The sequence below is a fragment of the Pogona vitticeps genome, chromosome 1 (assembly GCF_051106095.1).
Source record: "Pogona vitticeps strain Pit_001003342236 chromosome 1, PviZW2.1, whole genome shotgun sequence".
In the NCBI taxonomy this organism is placed as follows: domain Eukaryota; kingdom Metazoa; phylum Chordata; class Lepidosauria; order Squamata; family Agamidae; genus Pogona; species Pogona vitticeps.
The window spans coordinates 61,889,206-61,908,109 of NC_135783.1; the positions used below are offsets into that span (position 1 = coordinate 61,889,206).

General features: G+C 40.6%; 1 protein-coding gene across 4 annotated transcripts in view; it reads right to left on the reverse strand.

Moving 5' to 3' along the window:
- The window catches only part of TTC13 (tetratricopeptide repeat domain 13), a 43,417-nt gene extending 24,538 nt beyond the window's left edge, over positions 1-18,879 (reverse strand). For 2 of the 4 annotated variants that reach the window (XR_013540494.1, XM_020801190.3), the window contains exons 1-10: positions 18,598-18,878; positions 14,890-14,981; positions 12,566-12,641; positions 12,166-12,236; positions 9,754-9,819; positions 6,727-6,819; positions 6,301-6,417; positions 4,949-5,059; positions 1,632-1,714; positions 900-1,041 (exon numbers count right to left, since the gene is read on the reverse strand). Coding sequence is in view for 2 of the 4 variants with exons in the window: in XM_020801190.3 (XP_020656849.3) it covers positions 900-1,041; positions 1,632-1,714; positions 4,949-5,059; positions 6,301-6,417; positions 6,727-6,819; positions 9,754-9,819; positions 12,166-12,236; positions 12,566-12,641; positions 14,890-14,981; positions 18,598-18,850 (1,104 nt within the window). In the remaining 2 variants the exon portion in view is untranslated. Of the gene's footprint in view, positions 1-899; positions 1,042-1,631; positions 1,715-4,948; positions 5,060-6,300; positions 6,418-6,726; positions 6,820-9,753; positions 9,820-12,165; positions 12,237-12,565; positions 12,642-14,889; positions 14,982-18,597 lie in introns of all 4 variants that reach the window. The other 2 variants (XR_012085007.2, XM_020801191.3) reach the window with 2 other exon arrangements.
- Between the last annotated feature and the right edge of the window lie 25 nt (positions 18,880-18,904).

Here is an 18,904-nt window from a genome sequence, read left to right on the forward strand (position 1 = left end):
TCAGGACCTCATTCAGGCTCCAGCTTTCAACGTACATAGCACTTTAGCCATAAGGAACCCAAGGCCTGCAAGGAGGTCACCTAATATCCTTCTAAGGTCTTGGCTTGCCTCCAAGAAAAAACACAAATGGGGTAATGCTCTGCTATACAAGCACAAAGCCAGAAGCTGGAGAGTATGCCAAAGCATACCAAACATGCTGTAGAAAGAAAAAGAATGATTTCCTAACGAACTCACATCTAAGTAGAAGTTATGGCAGAGGAGAGTTTCAAAGTGGCTTGTTTCAAACAAACCATTGTTAACATAAGCCACAGTTTGTCAGTGAGATGACAATAAACTGTGTTAAGAAAGACTTTCTTAACCTCCTGCACTCTGCTGAAGGAAAGAGAAGTGCGAGACCCCAATGCTCCTTTACATCATATAATGAACAGATTACTAAACTGTTATTTAATGTTTTTTAAATCTTTTTTTCCCAAGAGAGTTACAAATTTGTAGATGGGGCATGCTGTTGAGGCGTTCTGTCTTCATTTCAGCAAGGCTTTTGTCAAGGTCCCTAACAATATTCTTTTTGGCCATACTGGTAAAATGTGGGCTAGATGATGCTATTGTTAGGTGGATTTCTAGCTGTCTGATAAGCCACGCCCACAAAATGCTCAAACATTAGGAAGACCTTCCTGACAGTAAAAGCTGTTTGATAGTGGAACTGACTACCTTGGAAGGGGCTGGATTCTCTTTTACTGGAGGTTTTTAAGCACAAACTGGTTGACTATCTATCAGAAATGTTTTATCTACTGATGTCCTGCTTAGAGTTGGATTTGATGACCCTTGGCTTGCCTTCTTCATATTTATTTAGCATATATAATGCAACCTTCATAGTGTACATCAGCTGAATAAATGCTTACCTTAAAGTTCTTCAAAGCTTCATCCAGGTTTCCATGGTGATACAGCAACATTCCCCCAAGCTGTATTGTCTGAACATGATTTTGATTTAGCATTAATGCCTTCTGAAAGTTTTCAGCAGCAGCTTCAAAGTTACCCAACTCTCTAATGAAAGCCAGAAAGTAATAAATGTACAGCAAAAATCAACAATGACATAGAATGTTCATCTGGCAAAGCTGTTTTTAGTTAACCTTATATTGATTAAAGCAAGCTCTAAAATTATGATTTCACAGATAGGTTCAGTCATAAATTTGTGACTCATTATGACTACATTACTATGCACAGTTACTTCTAAGTAGTTCTATGGATGTAATTAGTTCTCAGTTTAACAGGGCTTACTTCTGATTAGACTGCATCAGACTGCAATGCTAATCTTATGAATTTAAAACATTAATAACAAAACAAATGTTAGGAACATGTCTTCAAAACTGCAAAGTAATTTTAACCAAAGGAAGTATATTTACTTCTGAAGCACCTTAGAAATACTTTTCCCCATTAAATTATTGAAATAAGTTGCAATCTCACAATATAAATGTTTTATGTAAAAACTGTGGTGACATCAGAGACATTTAGCAGCCCAGCTGTGAAAACAGCCCTTCTTTATATTGTGAGTGCTTTCTCATATAGTTCCCACCCCCGAATTCATATCTGAGAGCAAATCAGTGGAATAAAAATGTGATGTTGAAGTTGCTTACCGATAGGCTTGCCCAAGGCTTTTATACGCATCTACAAAATCTGCTTTCTGCTTTAGGGTTTCTTTGAATGATTCAATAGCTTCCTACATCAAACATAATAATTAAATATTGTTAATTATTTCTGTTGCAATTAAGTACTCCTGTTGTGTTTCAGGATAACCCTGTGAAAAATTTACAGAAGATCTGGACAACGGCTTGGATGAACGAATGCAGGGCAGCACATCGGTGTGTGTGAAATCTGTAAGAGATATGGGGGCACAGTGGTTAAACTGCTGTGCCGCAGTCAAGCCTTGGCTTATGACCTGAGTTTGATTCTTTTTTTTAACATTTTTTTATTAATTTTCCAATCTATCTACATTGTTTGTGCTTATCAGACATCGTGTTACATACTTGCTTACAATTATTTGTTTTTTACATCTCAGTGTCTTCTCGATTATCCCCCCCAAATTCCGACCTTCTTTCAAACCATTCATATACAGATTTTAGTATATAGTATAGCTACTATCATAATATTACTCTCATATTATATAAAATTCTCAAGATCTTCTAATAACATTCTTATTGAAAGTGGTTCCAGATCCATGACCCAGCTTTATATCTAGTTTAGTTTACCTAAAATAAAAATAAAAAGTCACCATATTACATCTTTACCCTGATTCGGGCTCCCTTATTTCAATTTAGTCCCCCCTTTAATATATAGAATATACCCTTTTACAGATCCAAATGATAAATATAAACATGTTTCCAATATTAAGGGGCCCTTCCTTGTTTTCCCTTTTTTCATCTTTCTAGGTAATTCCCTCTCTGGTTCCTCTTTTTTCATTCCCTGCTATATCTCTAAACATGCTGTCATCTTTCATGTCCTCTAAAACCATTTTGTAGATCTGATTTATGTCTATTTTTTGTACTTGGTCTATCTTCAATGAGTCTTCCAGGCTTTTTTGGTTAATTTTGCTGTTTTTTTCCCTTTGTCTTCCCTTGGTACTCTCCTCTGGTCCAAGACTGATGTTTCTCTTAGATTAACTTTCTCAAGCTGCTGCTTGGTTTGGCATACATCATCTGTGATACTCCCATTTCCTTCCTTGTTTTCAGTTGCTTGTGGACTATAGTCCTTCTGATGTTGATTGGATAATTTTACCTCTTCATAATGAGATGTCACGATCGTTAATATTTGTTGAAGCCTAAATTTTACTTCATTCCAAAATTGTCCTTGTTGTGCCATTCTGTTTCTGCTGCCTAGATGCTTATAAACAGATATTCCAAATTTCCAGAGTCATTTCAGGAGTTCTGCTTTGGCTATGTAGAGTTGAACCAAATTCAACCCAAGGAACAGTTTTTGAAAAGTCCACTTTAGGGTTAATTCCGGTCAAATGCAAAGAGAAGCTCACGAGGAGATAAACAGTTTTTCAGCCTTAAGCAACAACAGAATGTCCAAGGCCACCTCTTCTGGGAATCATTCCAAACACTTTAGATAGACAAAACAATGTCCACACTTAATTTGCAGGAAGGTCTCTTAAGCTTATAACGCCAGGTTGTAAATATTCTTAAAGTGTAATTAAAAAAAGTTACTTTCTTCAGCTATCCCTCTCACCAGATTTTCTGCCGCTTTAAAGAGTTGCTGAGATAAGATAGCAATTCTTTTTTTTCCATATATAGGGGTACGTAGGCAATTAGTTGCAAAAGAATTCTCACCCGATGGAAAAACAGCGATGCCAGGTGCTGTTCCTTGCTTCTCTCAGACTGCTGCCAGCGACTTGGAAGCTAGCCAAAGCTGCTTATTTCTGCCCATTGGCTGATTAGGGAGTTTCCTGGATCGAACCGGGGTGGCCGCCGCCCCCCGTAATCAACAAGCTTTCTCCCCCAGTTCACCACCCCTCCAGGGTGGTTCCGACACCTTGCGGTGTCCCAAAATGGGTCAGAATTCAGCCCAGGGGACAGAGCTCTGTCCTCCTGCTGCTGTCTCGTCGCGACGTCAAGCCGGAAGTCTCTTGACCTGAGTTTGATTCTGATGGGCTCCAGTAGCTAGTTCAGTGCTGACTTAGCCTTCATCCTTTCATGGTTGGTAAAATGAGTACTGAGCTCACTGGAAGGGAGGGGGGAGTTGCTGTTTGTATAATTATGTTATAAACTGCCCAGAAAGTGCATTTGGGCTATGGAGCAGTATACCATTCGAAACAACATCAATAAACTTAATCTGCAAAGATTTCCTTTAAAACTATATAGATAATATCTCAAAGCTTAATTTATTATCACCCATATACACAGAGCATCACCCTAGTGTTGCTTAATAGAGTATCGTACTAGTATCTGCTCTAAAGTGTAAGCAACAAAGAAAGAAAATCAAAGAAAGAAAATCAGACAGGAGAGAAAGAGTGCAGATACCTATAGGGTATCTAGATGATATATCTCAGACACTCAAATAGAGATAAGGTCAACTGTGAAAATATAGAAAATGAATGCTATTAAAAAGCTACCATGAAATACCTCAGGCATGGAATAATTAGTGAAAAAAAATCCTGAAATGGATTATGGAGAGGTTTACAAGGTCTCATTTTCAAGCTGTGTGACACCTAACAGAATCCTCCTAATTACATTGTTGAAACATTTTTTTCACACAAAAAAATGGAATGTAAGTGGTTTGCAAGGAGAAAACCACTGATGGCATTTTACTAAACTCACCAAACAGCTAAAACTCAAATATGGATTATTGAAATAATGAAATGAAAATAAAAATGCCTTGGGAAAGATAAGTGGGAAATGAGAAACAGCAGGAAACACATTACACTTCTTTTCTTAGGCCACTGGCCTCAGCTGGTAAAATCACGAGAACAATCCCTATAGATCAGCGGTTCCCAAACTTTTTGGGGCCACGGAGCAGCTGGGGGAGTGAGCTACATGTGCGGGGGGGGGCAGAGATCCGTTTCCATAGCCCAGTTCCAGCAAGTCCAAGGACCTGCACCGGGCCACAGACCAGAGGTGGACGACCCCTGCTATAGATAGTATGTGAATACAAAACACTGGACAAGGGACACAGTTCAAAGACAGAACATGTGCTTTGCATACAGGAAGGCCTAAGTTCAGGCTCTGCCATCTCCAGTTAGAATGACCTCATGTAGCAAGGCTAGCAAAAGAGCTCTGCCTAGGCTATGGATGAACAGCCTAGGCAGAGCTGTGACAGTCACAACAATCAACACTGAGTGAGATGAAACTGTTAAGTTTGACGGAGAAAAGACTGACGTAGCAAATTCTGTTAGTTGCAATGTTATGCTTTTCTGCAAACATATATGGAGGAAATTCCAGTCATTCAAAATAATTACCTTTAGAAGCCCTCTGTGAAAAAATGTCAAACCTTTGTAAAGCATAGCTATAGGCTGGTTTCTGTTTAGTTCAAGGGAGTTTTGAAAGTCGTCATGGGCTGTTACATAGTCCTATTGCACAAAAACAGCTTCCGTCAGGCAAAGAAAACTAGTAGGTCCAATTTACAGAGGCAAAACAAATCACAGCACAGTTACATATTACTGTTCCTTTCATAAAATTTGAAATTCTCGAGACAAAATGGAAGCCAATTGGACACTAATTTGGCAGACTTTAACCTGCTAAAAGCTTAAGTACTGTATATGTTCACTTGCTAATGAGCCCCAGTGAATATAGTAGTTGTTGCTTCTGAAAAGACACACTTAAAAGGCAGCACCATCAGGCTGCAAGCCTAGATGTTCATGGAGACTGAGACCCCTATCAGCATGCACAGGATGAGACTGCAAAAGAAAGCATGCTCCATCTGTCCTGAAAGAAACTCTAGCCTACAATTATAGCAACTCAATAAACTGGATAGACAAGTTAACACCCATCTCTGTAACTGGCTGCCCTGACAGATACCAGCTACTGTATTCCTTATATTTCTGAAGAAACAATACTTTGAACTAAGCTACAGAGCAGTATCTCTGGAAAATACCACATTTGTGTTTTTTTATGTATATAGCAACAGTTTTATAAACTGCCTAGAACATTTTAATGGAGATATGGAGTATAACAATCATAATTTATTAAACAAATAACAACCTTACTTTTTTGCACAATTATTATGACTTAAATAAATACCTTTTTACACTTTTTCTGTAAAAACAGTCTAAAATATCCCATTTCCTCAAGCAGTCTCCTGCATAACTCCTATGAGCTGGCATCATTTATAAGACAAGAAAAGAATAGGGAAATGGGAAGCCTGTTCTTACACCCAAACTGTGTGTCCTAAATATATATATACTTCAGTAAAATTATGGTACATTTCAAATGTGGCCCATTAGATTGAATGCATTTAAAAAAAGATTGGGAAGGTACCAATCACATAGAGAAGGGAAGAAACCTCCAGCTGCAAAGGTGGGGATCTTGTGTTTCAACACAACTTGCAACAGGGTTTTTATAGCAGTTTGAGAACTAACATTCAAGAGTCCCCTCAAAGGATTTAAACTCACTGGAACATGCATGTGGATGTTTCTTTCCTTCTTTTTCTATGAGAACAGACCCCAGTTCTACCCAGAGCTTGGAAAAGATCCTTCTTTTAACCACAGTTCCCAGAATAACCCACCCAGCACAGCAACTGTATTTAAAAAGGACCACCACCTTTAAGCTCTGGTCTGCCTCACTCACTTGGACTGTCTAACTGAAAACTAACCTCAGATATGAAGTAAAGAGTACCTCTGTACCGGTAAAGTCGAGCTGAGGGCTTCAGCTGAATGGCTTTTGTGAGGTCAGCCAAGGCTTCATTAATGCGACCCAGAGGCGACAGGATCTATACATTCAACATACTATTTCAGTCTAGCAAGTATAAGTAATTAATTTTGCACGACAACTTTAGATGACAATATGTAACATTCACATATTTACTTGAGCTGAGCTCAACAAATGTTCTATTTATTTAGCTTATAGACCACCTGGCTTAGTGAAATCATTACTCGTGGTGGTTTGCAAAATATAAATATAAACATACCATACAATCAAACAAAAAAGAAAAACTCTCATATCCCATTCAAAGTCAAATTAATATAAATAACTGAAATACTGAAATAATGTTTTTCCCTTAAACAGGGAGGAAAATTACCTCTGCTCGCTGTTCAAATACTTCTGGGTGATCTGGTGCCAGACTAATTACTCTGCTTAGCTCAAATAAAGCAAGCTCTGCATTTTTTAAATCCTTAAAAATGAAAAATAACATATGTAAGTGTGGCGATCAACCCTTTGTTGCCCCTATTTCTTTGGGCCTCACAAAGGTACACAGGCCCTTTTCGCTGCCACCAGGTATTCTCCTAATACCAATTTATGTCCCACACAGGTGCTACCAACCCAAAGGGTCATATAACTTAGGAAGCAGGGGTTTTAATTAAGTAGTATTTTATTATTGAACAAATCAAAAGGAAAATCACAATAGAACTGGTTCAGGTGTAATGCATATTAGATCATGTAGTCAATATCTTTTATTCTGAACCGCTGTATGCTTTCAATCAATACCTCTCAGGTAGTGTTTATACATTCATTCCTGCTTGTTCAACGTGTTTTAAACTTCTCAATTTCCTCTCCTAACCCCCTTAGATCTATTCACTAACCCTCTCCTTCGTTCTCCTAACCCTAAATCTCATTCCACATCTTCAGCTGTCCCTAGCACTCTCTAACTCTCTCTAACTCCTACTGTCTAACTGTCCCTCCAACTCCCTAACTGCCTCTCTAGCTCCGCCCCTCGTGCTCTATCCTTGGCTCCTCCCCCTTAGCTGCTGTGATGGACAGGCAGGAATGATGTCACCTTTTTGCAGTCCGCTACAGTAAGCATCAATGCATCTCTTGTCAAAGTGAGGTCAGTGACAGTGTTTGAATGCCACACAGCCAAATGATCAACCCAATTGCTTTCATCTTGTAATATGTTGACGTGCCAAGAGAAATGAGCTTTTGATACCACAAAGATAGTTCAACAACCGATTTGCATAGTGATGGTAAGACTGAAAGTCAGAGACTGCTCTTTATCATCAATTCTCTACAATATTTTGGACACAGTAGCTCTCCAACATTTATCTTGATTTAGTTACTGCTGGTTGTTGGGAGGGAGCAACGAATGGGACTTGCAAGTTGTCTACTCAGAGAGCTACCTTTGCAGCTGTGAATTCCTAAGTTCACAGCTGCCTCCAAGACCGGCACAGTCTTATTTCTTCATCCCCCACCATCCCAATGATGCTATAATCCATTCTCTTCATTCTAGTTGCTCTGAACAGTAAGAGTCTCCTGCTCATCCCTGATCAATCATAATGAAAGAAAGGCAGGTCTCTGTGAAAGGATATGCAACAAGGGAGATGTCGCAAATTGCTTCTTGTCATTTCTATCATATTAATTTTGGATGTGAACTTTTAGCATGTCTCATATCTCTCTCTTCAAACAAGACAAGGCAATCATAAGACTGGGAAGAAATGGTTACTGCAGCTGGGAAGAAGGATAGAAAAAAAACTGCTTACTGTTAGCACCAGTCTTTCCTGATTTTCTCCTGTAGTCAATATGTCTATTAGCTGAAAAGCTAGGGTCCCCCAGTTAACTCTTGCAAAGAGTTCCCATCAGGTTCCCTGGGCCAAGGGAGCATGGATCTGAGGTCAACATATGAAGGGATCAAAAGAGCCAATTGCAAGAAAGCTGGCTGGGAAATCTAGCCAATCAGGCAAGCAGAAAACCCAGCCATTCAGAGACAGGTTGTGTGTGGGGGGGGGGAAGGAACCTCCTGACGGACTGAAAGGAGGCAGACTCCACTCTAGTCCATCAGAGAGGTATATTAGGTGCTCCCCAGCTCTCCTCCAGCCAATCTCCTTGGAGATTTCATCTCCTCTCCCTCCCTCCCCTTTAAAAAATAATCTGTATAGTTTTCAGTTAGCTGCACTGATGTGATGTCATGGGCAAGAGTTAATTATAGCTTATAATGTCAGTAAACCTTTGTTGCAGCCTCTTGGCTGTAGCAGATGGTGGTACTGTGCATAGGAGCCTATCTCTAGTGAGGCGGATGGCCCTATCTGAGGCTTGGGATCTCCCTATAAGGAACCAAGATAGGGGACAAGGGCATGCCCACTCTGGGATGCCCCCTATGGGTGTTGAGGGGTCCCCCTACTGGTTGTGTGCCTGGGAGTATACTCAACTCTGATTACTAATCCTTGATTACCCATCAAGGATGTGCATTGGCCAGCAGGTGGGTCACCTGATGCAGAACTCTGCTTCTCATGCTGCTTCAAGTCTGTTCTACCACAACCAATCGAAGCCAGGGCCCTTCATTTACCCACTGTCTATCCTTCAATTAGATTGTTAAATATTAACAATGATGTGTTTTATTGGCAGGTGAGGAGCACGCACTGGGTTCTCTCTTGTGTCTGTAATGTTCTTTAGAGCTGGTTATGCTAATGAGAATAAAGAGCTGTCCAAAGAACTGTCCAAAGCCATCTAACTTGAATCAATGGAACTTATGGAAGACTTGGTTTACCAGATCCCCATTCATTCAACAGATCCATTCTAGAGCAGTTTACTGCAGAAAGCAACAGGATCTTGGCCACTGTAATCCTTCGTCCTATGACAGCTATCCCAACCCGTTGATAACTTTGATAGCCTTTTTTCATATTTCTTCCAATTCTGCAATACTGTATTGTTTTTGAAGAATGGGAACCACAACTACAAACACGACAACATTCCAACTGTGAGAAAACCAGCAACACAAATTTGCATCAAGACCAAAGATTATGCTTCCATAAAATCTCATTATAACTTTATGCTAACATTTGCATTTCCTCCTGTACCTGCATCAGGCCAGCTATGCAAATAGTGCCACCTAGTTCCCCCCCCCTTTGCTAATTCATGCTACATAAGGCTTGAATATTAATTAGAAGAGTGATGACCAGAATATTTCAACAATATTGTGAACTCCCAAATAGACTTCAAACTATTGTAAATCAAAGACTTTGAGATATGATTTAGATAATACTTTTAATCAACAGAAACACAGAGCTAAATGCTTCATTTGGTCTGGACCTATCTTGAATCTGCTCATACATACAGTACATAGATGCTAGTAATATAACAATTGTATGCAGTTTCAGAAATATTAGATACTTACATGCAGCCCTTTCTTTCCATATGCTATGCCTCGTCCATAAATTGCGCTAATGAGTTCTGGCTGTTCCTATTCAGAGCAAAATGAAAATTATCTTTAGAAGATTCGAGGGAACTAGACTGAATATAGAATGGCACTTTTCCAAAGGCCATCATACCTAATACAAGTCAAAAAACATGCAAACCATTCATGTCTCCAATCAGATGTTTTTTGTACTCTTACTTTTAGCTGTACACATTTAAAAAGTAAGACAAGTTTGCACTGAAGTTGCTTAAAGAGAAACTGCTGTTGGACTGGCTATGGATTTATGTGTTTTAGGTTTTGCATTTTATTTCCCAGCTACCATATTAAGCTGACTATATTTCTTATATGAAGATAACTGCTCATTTCAGGATGTTTCTTTGCTTTGCTACAGCTGAAAGCCTCATGTCTCATATTTAGAACATCATTCTAGCATATTTTAATACATTAATGTGTAGATCGCTGCTACAAAGAACTGCTCTCAGAAGAAGTGTTCAAGCGCAAGGAGAACACACTGGTGTTCAAGTCACGTGGAAGATTATATAGCTCTGCTTTTTAAAAATACTGGGAGAAATGCAACTAACTACATTCATTCATTTTATTTGTACCCCACCTTTCTCCCAAGAAGGGGCTTCAAGAAGGCTTCTAAAGTATTTAAAAAATACATCTAGAAATACAACCAACAACAACATTAAAAGTGATTAGACATGTTTCATATTAAAAATAATAGAATAAAATCATTTAACACAATTTAAAAATGTCCTTTAAAAGGCTAAAAATACAAAATCCTTCCTTAAATGGAATGGAGAGCAATGAGAGTTCCAAAGCCTGGGTGCAACCAATGAAATAGCTTTCTCTCATGTTCTCATTGTACACAGGAGGGGGGCACTGACCAAGAGAAAAGCAAACGGCTTAAAACTGGAGGAAGGGGCTTATATGAGGAGATATGATCCTTCATCTTGTCCAGACCCAAGCTGTATAGAGCTTAAGAGGCAAACCCCAGCATTTTCCATTGTACCCAGAAATAGGACAGTAGCCGTGAAGCTACTGTAACATGGAATTTTGGTTCTTTTCATAACCAGCTCTGATGAATAATTTGGCTGTGGTAGCAGTGGTCCCCAACCTTGGGCCTCCAGATGTTCTTGGATTACAGCTCTCAGAAGCCTACACCACCACCTCTTCTGGCCAGGATTTCTGGGAGATGAAGTCCAGGAACATCTGGAGGCCCAATGTTGAGGACCACTGCTCTAAAGAGATCTTTTTACAATAGAGTTCTGTTTGCAATTCAGAATAAACATGATGGCCTAATTATATTCTGCAATCAACAACTTTTCCAAGAAGCTATATATAAAATTCTGCCAAGTTATATCCACTTAAACTGATAACGTTTGTAACTGTCTTCCTCTCAATCTAACATTTTTGGGAGGGGGATTCTGAACTTCTGAAATCAAGCATGGAAGATGTATTTTAATAGTGGCAGAGAAAATCCCACTACTGTAACTCAATGGCCAAAACTCTGCTGCTTAGCATAAGCCAAACTGAACTTTAGGTCCATTCCTCCCTGGTAAACAGTGTCCTAGCTACAATTCTCAGGGGACACAAGCACACACACCAAGCCAGAATGAGTGCACATCCCAAGTATACTTGCCAGTCAACTCAGCCTTGTATATAAATTCATCAAAGTCTCTAGTCCATAAGAGAAGAGTGTGACAGCTTTCCCTGGCTGGATACTTGGAAGCAGTACTTCCTTGCCACAAGCAATTAGACGGAAAAAATTAAAATGTCAGCTAAATCCCTGAACTCACCACATGGATGAGGATGAATCATTTGTATTAAGGTGTAATCAAGTGTCTCATTGCTTAAAGAAAGTGTTACTATTTAATGGTTGTTGTGGGTTTTTCGGGCTCTTTGGCCGTGTTCTGAAGGTTGTTCTTCCTGACGTTTCGCCAGTCTCTGTGGCCGGCATCTTCAGAGGACAGCAACCTGTACTCTGGTGTAGTTGGTTTGGGAGTGTTACTATTTGCATGATACAAAAATATTTTCCTATTGTTCTCATTAAAGTGAACAATAGGAAAAATTAAGTTAAAAATTCCTTAATTTTTTTCTCAGGCTATTCTTGTTCTATCTACATATGAGCTGTTCCCCCACTCCATCACACAATCTCTCATGGTGGAGAGAATACATCCCTGCTGTCATCAGTGAGTTCTGTCTCCCTTCTATATGTCAAACTGAAGGTCCCATCTGTAATCCTCCTTCTGTGTTTTAGGCAATGCAAGCAGGTAGAAAAATTTGTCCTTTTTGGGACCCTTTTCTAGGAAGACAGGCGTCATGCTTTGGGAAGCACTTTTATAAAATAAATAAAATAAAAAATGGTAAAAAGGAATGACAGCTTACCTGAAGCACTGTTGAGAAGTGTCGTATGGCTTCATCATACAGGCCACTGCTAATCAACACATAAGCGATAGCTGTAAAAACAACACTCTGGGTTACTGAATCGAACTTCCGTGAAGTCAGTTTTTGTCATACATATAAGAATGGTTCAATATCCCCCAAAGACCTGAAAAGGGAATAAGAGTATTGAAAAACCAAGTTTCAAGAAGACATCATTTCATAACTTGTTAAACATTTCTACTACTACTGGGCTTCTCCTAACTTCTCTGGTGTACTCTATCCTCAAGGGTACTGTAAATTAAGGAGAATTTTTAAAATCTACAAAACAAGGCAGGGAGGTGCACACAAGCCATTTGATGACTTCCCTTATTATCCCCACTTGAATAAGAAACTCTGATCTTACCTAATTCTTCATTTGTATTGTCATCATCTGTGGCAAAAGGAAACCTTTTGTGTTCTGCAAGTGATTTTGCCTGGCTCTGTAAAAACATTTAACAAATTAACATGTCAACACAAAAAGTGGCCTTGGCTGCCAGACGGGCAGTATATAAATCAAATAAATAATGATAAATAATAAAATAAAAATTAAGAGATAATCTAGTTAAAGTTAATTTAGTTTCACTGATTTCGATGCAAGAGAACTGATGACGGGATTTTCTCTGTCCACTGAAGTCCATCTGATTTAAAGCTTAACTTTGGCTAGACTGAAAACCCTTACCTTATAAGTACAATATACAATTGGTCACAATGGGAACTGTGCAACCAATTCGGCAATCTGTGTTATCTGCACATAATGCCCAGCAATGTTCCACCTATGTAACTTTTATGTTACACGTTGACAAGCTAGATTCCAATCAAATCCTGTAGAATATATGGTTTCTACGGAATCTGTAAACTGCAAATTTGGGCAATACCTTTCAAAGTAATATTTGTCTTTACAGACAAGTAAAAACACTGTTTACATAGTTTTAGTGACACTCACAAAGCTAAATACCATTCAGTATTGTAACATATTTACTATTGAAAGAGTACAAAAAAATAAAGTACTGTACTGTATTTTAGATTTTCTTACTGTATGTCTGAGGTGGCAAGAATACACAGAGGAATTATATCAGAAAGATCTGGATTTCCTTCAGCCAGACATCCTGGAGAGTGAAGTCAAGTAGGCCTTAGAAACCATGGCTAACAACTAGGCCAGTGGAGGTGATGGCATTCCAGTTGAACTATTCAAAATCTTAAAAGATGACGCTGCTAAGATGTTACACTCAATATGCCAGCAAGTTTGGAAAACTCAGCAGTGGCCAGAGGATTGGAAAAGATCAGTCTACATCCCAATCCCAAAGAAGGGCAGCGCCAAAGAATGCTCCAACTACCGTACAATTGCACTCATTTCACACACTAGGAAGGTTATGCTCAAAATCCTACAAGGTAGGCTTCAGCAGTATGTGGACCGAGAACTCCCAGAAGTACAAGCTGGATTTCGAAGGGGCAGAGGAACTCGAGACCAAATTGCTAACATGCGCTGGATTATGAAGAAAGCCAGAGAGTTCCAGAAAAACATCTACTTCTGCTTCATTGACTATGCAAAAGCCTTTGACTGTGTGGACCACAGCAAACTATAGCAAGTTCTTAAAGAAATGGGAGTGCCTGACCACCTTATCTGTCTCCTGAGAAATCTGTATGTGGGACAGGAAGCAACAGTTAGAACTGGATATGGAACAACTGATTGGTTCAAAATTGGGAAAGGAGTATGACAAGGCTGTATATTGTCCCCCTGCTTATTTAACTTATATGCAGAATATATCATGCGAAAGACAGGACTGGAGAACTCCCAAGCCAGAATTAAGATTGCCGGAAGAAATATCAACAACCTGAGATATGCAGATTATACCACTCTGATGGCAGAAAGTGAGGAGGAATTAAAGAACCTCTTAATGAAGGTGAAAGAGGAGAGCACAAAAATGGTCTGAAGCTCAACATCAAAAAAGACCAAAAAAACCCCACAAAAAAACCTAAGATCATGGCCACTGGCCCCATCAACTTCTGGCAACTTCTGACAGATTCTTGGGTTCCATGATCACTGCAGATGGTGACAGCACCCACGAAATCAAAAGATGCCTGCTTCTTGGGAGGAAAGCAATGATAAACCGTGACAGCATCTTAAAAAGCTCATTGGAAGAAGAGATCCAGAAGCTGAGGCTTCAATACTTTGGACACCTCATGAGAAAATAAATCTCCCTGGAAAAGACCCTGCTGTTGGGAAAGAGTGAAGGCAAGAGGAGAAGGGGATGATGGAAGACGAGATGGTAGGACAGTGTCATCAAAGCTACCGATATGAATTTGATCCAACTCCGGGAGGCAGTGGAAGACAGGAGAGCTTGGCGTGCTCTGGTCCATGGGGTCACAAAGAGTCGGACATGACTTAACAACTAAACAACAACAACTGTATGTCCACGTCTCTAAAATCAAGATCTACTAAAATCGGGGAGTTTTCTGCCAGGAATGCGGAAGAGATTATAAGATTACTTTCCTCAGGTGCCAAAATAACTTGCCTTGCCTTGAGTATCTGACTTGAATGGGTGGAAGTGTCATTTACTGCTCAGGCAGCACAATATCCTGGGCAGGGCATGAATATAATTGGAAAAATTTTAAAATAACTATTTATGAAGCTAATATTCCATTCAATTTTAACAAAGATCTTTAAGGACAATAAATAGATAAACGTACCAGAAGTTTTTCAGTATTGAGAGAAAACAGTGATTCACATGGAGACCCTCGTAGTTCACAGTCTGACTCGTGAAAGTGCAAGAAAGAAGAATCTAAAACAGAAATATTGTCATTATTACCTTTTGGGTTTACTTAGCAATAGCTGTGGAAGAACATGTAAGTGTTGGCATGTAAGCATTGCGTGTGAGGCACAACAGGCAAAATAAAATTTTATTATAAAGAATGTAAAGAGATTAAAGTTTGTTAAATCCTGATCAATTTATTTTAATAATATACCCCAAGTTCTAAAAAGCTTGAGTCACTATAATCGCTATGATGACCATTTTACTCTTAAGTTAATAAGACATTTTTAAAAAGTCTTATACCTGAACTACTGTGAGTTTGAGGCTAGGCAGACCAATTTAAAAATGTGATTTAACAGCAAGTTAGTATGCAGAATGAGAACAGAGTAAAACTGTGATCCATAGCAGCCCTGACCTCACTGGGAGGCATGGAGTGTCAAAAGCCAAAACACTGTAAACCTGGACATTAATTTTTAGAACATGGTCACTTGCATTTTGCAGGAGCAGTGAATCCAGATTTATTCTGGCTTTTACAGGTGCTATCCAAGGTGTTGAAGCCACTTCCCAAAAAAGGTTCAACACTTGCATAACTCCTGTAAAGTCCAGTCTAAAACCCAAAGCAATTCACCAAACCTGCAAAATTGGAGTCACCAACCCCAATGGGATTAACACTGACTTACTGGGATGGGGATCTCAAATGAACAAACAAACTGAATAATATTATACACTGGGTGCTGCTAGGATGTAGGTAAAATGTAGGTAAAGTAGCAGCAATATTTAAAGTCCAAATTGCACTGAAGTAAAACCAACAAAACAATACAAAAATTTAATGGCACCAAGTTTCTCATAATCAACTGAAAAACGTGCCTCTGAAGTAGAAAAATAAAATACCAAAAGCCCAGTGCACACATTTCAGCAGTGCAGCAATGCTTCATACAGAGCACAGAGTGCTGTCCTCTGAAGATGCCGGCCACAGAGACTGGTGAAACGTTAGGAAGAACAACCTTCAGAACACGGCCAAAGAGCCCGAAAACCCACAACAGCTGCTTCATACAGATTTTGTGAACAGACAATAGTGATCAAGTCATCTGGAGAACCACATGGACCCACTCTCAAAAACAACCAGCACCCTTTTCCAGTAGAATTGTTTATCAGACCTCCTGCCCTTTGGGAGCCACATGGCCAAATGGAGACTAGAAATAATTACAAACACTGCCCCTAAGGAAAGGTAATCCTATGAGAAAGAAGGCATTAGTTTCAAAAAAGAGAGAGAGGGAGAGAGAGAGAGAGAACGCCATGCGAAGGATTCCGGTCAATTTGACGGAAGCTCCTGTAGAGGCTGGCTGGCCACTGCCACCAGGGCTGTTGACACGATCGTACCTAAACGTCCTCTCCAGCGCAGAGATTGTCCTTCGCCCCGGTTTAATCCAGAGTTGGGATCAATGAAGCAAAATAGGAGGCTAGAGTGCATATGGAGGCGGAACCCGACGGAAAATAATCAAATAGCTGTCAGGATCATAACTAACCTCTACCAATCTAAGGTGAAGGCTGCTAGTCGATCTTACTTCACTGTCCAGATCAGTGAAGCCTCCAACCAGCAGGCAGAACTTTTCAATACAGTTCACAATCTATCCGGAGTTGGTCATAGTGACTGGCCTCCCACTAGCATCTCACCTGACCAATCTGCAGCATTCTAAAAATCTAAACTGGAGGCCATCCGCCGGGATCTTGCCCCCTATTTGAAAACAGTGGATCGAGCTGAGACATCCAGCGCTTCATCTTGCCCGATGAGACTTAACCACTTTCAGCCTGTGAAGTCAGATACAATGGACAGAGTGCTTGACCACTGCTGTGCCACCACCTCCTTCCTTGACTCTTGCCCGGCATGGCTAATCAAAGCAGCCAGACCTATAACATCTGAATTGGTGGCCAGGCTCTTGCCTGGCTCTGTTCCTTCTTAGAGAACCATCCCCAGAGAGTGCAGATTGGAGAGAGTTTCTCGGCCCCATGGAGTCTCAACTACGGGGTTCTGCAGAGCTCGATTATCTCTCCAATGCTATTTAACATCTATATGAGGCCGCTGGGAGGAGTCATCAGGGGATGTGGGGCTTCGTTTCATCAGCATCCTACTGATACTCAGCTCTACATCTCCTTTTTTCCAACAACAGTGGATGCTAACTTGTCCCATGAGCGCTGCCTGGGGACTGTTCAGCAATGGATGCAGGTGAATGGACTGAGGCTGAATCCGGGCAAGACGGAGGTCCTTCGGGTGTAATGCCACCCAGAGTAGACCTTTGGTCTAGATGGGCGGGGTAGAAATATAATTAATTAATTAAATTTGTAGCAAAACAAAGAGTGAAGTTGTCAGGGTTCCAGGGAGATGGGAAGAGACCACACCACTTTAGACTGCAAACAATGAGTAGTCTACTATGTCAAAAGCTCTCTGCTCCAACAAAAAAACAAGCACAGAAGGTGAAATGGTCTAATCCATTCTTCTGCATGATGTTACCTAGATTCTACTGAGGGGTAGCTTGCAATGAGCTTCAGCTCAGAACTTGGAAACTAAGGATACAGCTACACTAGGAGCAGAGTGAGCTACTGTGGGCTGCTTGGGAATGGTTGAGCTTCATTAGAATGATCTAGTCAAGCCTGAACATTCACATAGAAATAACTCCTGCCTATATCATGAAGAGGCTTAATATGAGCCCGATAGTGGCAAATTAGTCATTTCCCCTGCTCGGCAGAGGACAGTGAAAGTATGGTTGTTGTTTAAATTGTATATAGACTATTTCTGATAGGATTACCTTTCCATCAGTTATTTTAAAAAACTAAAAAAATATTTTCTTTGCCTTCTCTTAAAGGCATGATTGAGAAACTGCCTACATCAAAAGCCACCACCATGGGTTGGACGGCAGGTGGTTTCTTGGCCAGCCCTTTAAGATAAAGCACAGAAAAAAAAATTAGAAAATATTTTATATCTCATATAGTGCGTTAGCAATAGTCTATATACAATAAAAATATTTCACTTCCTCTGCTCTCTGCTGAGGGGAAGTTATGAAATTGCCAATAACCTGAAATGGCTTGTTTATTAAGCTATTTCGAGATATTGGCAAATTAAAAGAGGAAGGCTTGCTTTGGATCAGTTCCCGTGGTCACGTGCTGGAATCGAGTCAAACCACTACGATCCAACTGGTACCAAAAAAAAGCATAAGCCCAGAAAAGTGTGAGTACAGTAATAGGAATGCTCTGGGGTCGGGCGAGTGCGCTCTAGCAAAGACCTCGTCTGATCGCCCTCTTTAGGAGCGCACCAGCCCATCCCGGCCGTGCTCCCGACAGCCCGCCTTTGTGAAAAGACCATATACTGTACTGTATAATAGCATACTGGAGTCATGTGTAAGGAGGTTTTCTGGGTCCCACCGGTCTCATCCGATCACTCTAACATCGATTGCTTCAACAATACATCAGCATACTCACTCTTCTCAAAGACAAGGGGTTCCCTTCCCCCCCCCCAACTTCTTTCTGTAAAGGAGAACTGAAAAATGCCACTTCTGCAACCGGAGTTTAAAACAATCTAGCCCGATCCATCATCCCCCTCACCCAGTATTGGCAGGAGGCGAGGTGCCCCTTTCCCCCCTCCATCACTCACCACAGTCACCGGCAGCTACGCCGGCATATTGTTCCCCGCCCCAGTCAGCCGCCAGCAGATCCGGGCAGCCTCTGTCCCCCTGGACCTGCTGACGGTGCAGCTCCTGCCTAAACAAGGACAGGGACGGGTACTGCTCCGTCAGGGCGACCACCGGCCGGGCGATCACCGCCAACCTCAGCCACAGCGTCAAAAGCGGCAGCGGCGCAGCGATACTCAGCCCATAGCGCTCCGAGGCAGCCGCTGAGGCTGCCATCTTCCCACCACGCCTGCGCAAAGTAGTTTACCTTTTTTTTTCCTGTTCCTTCCC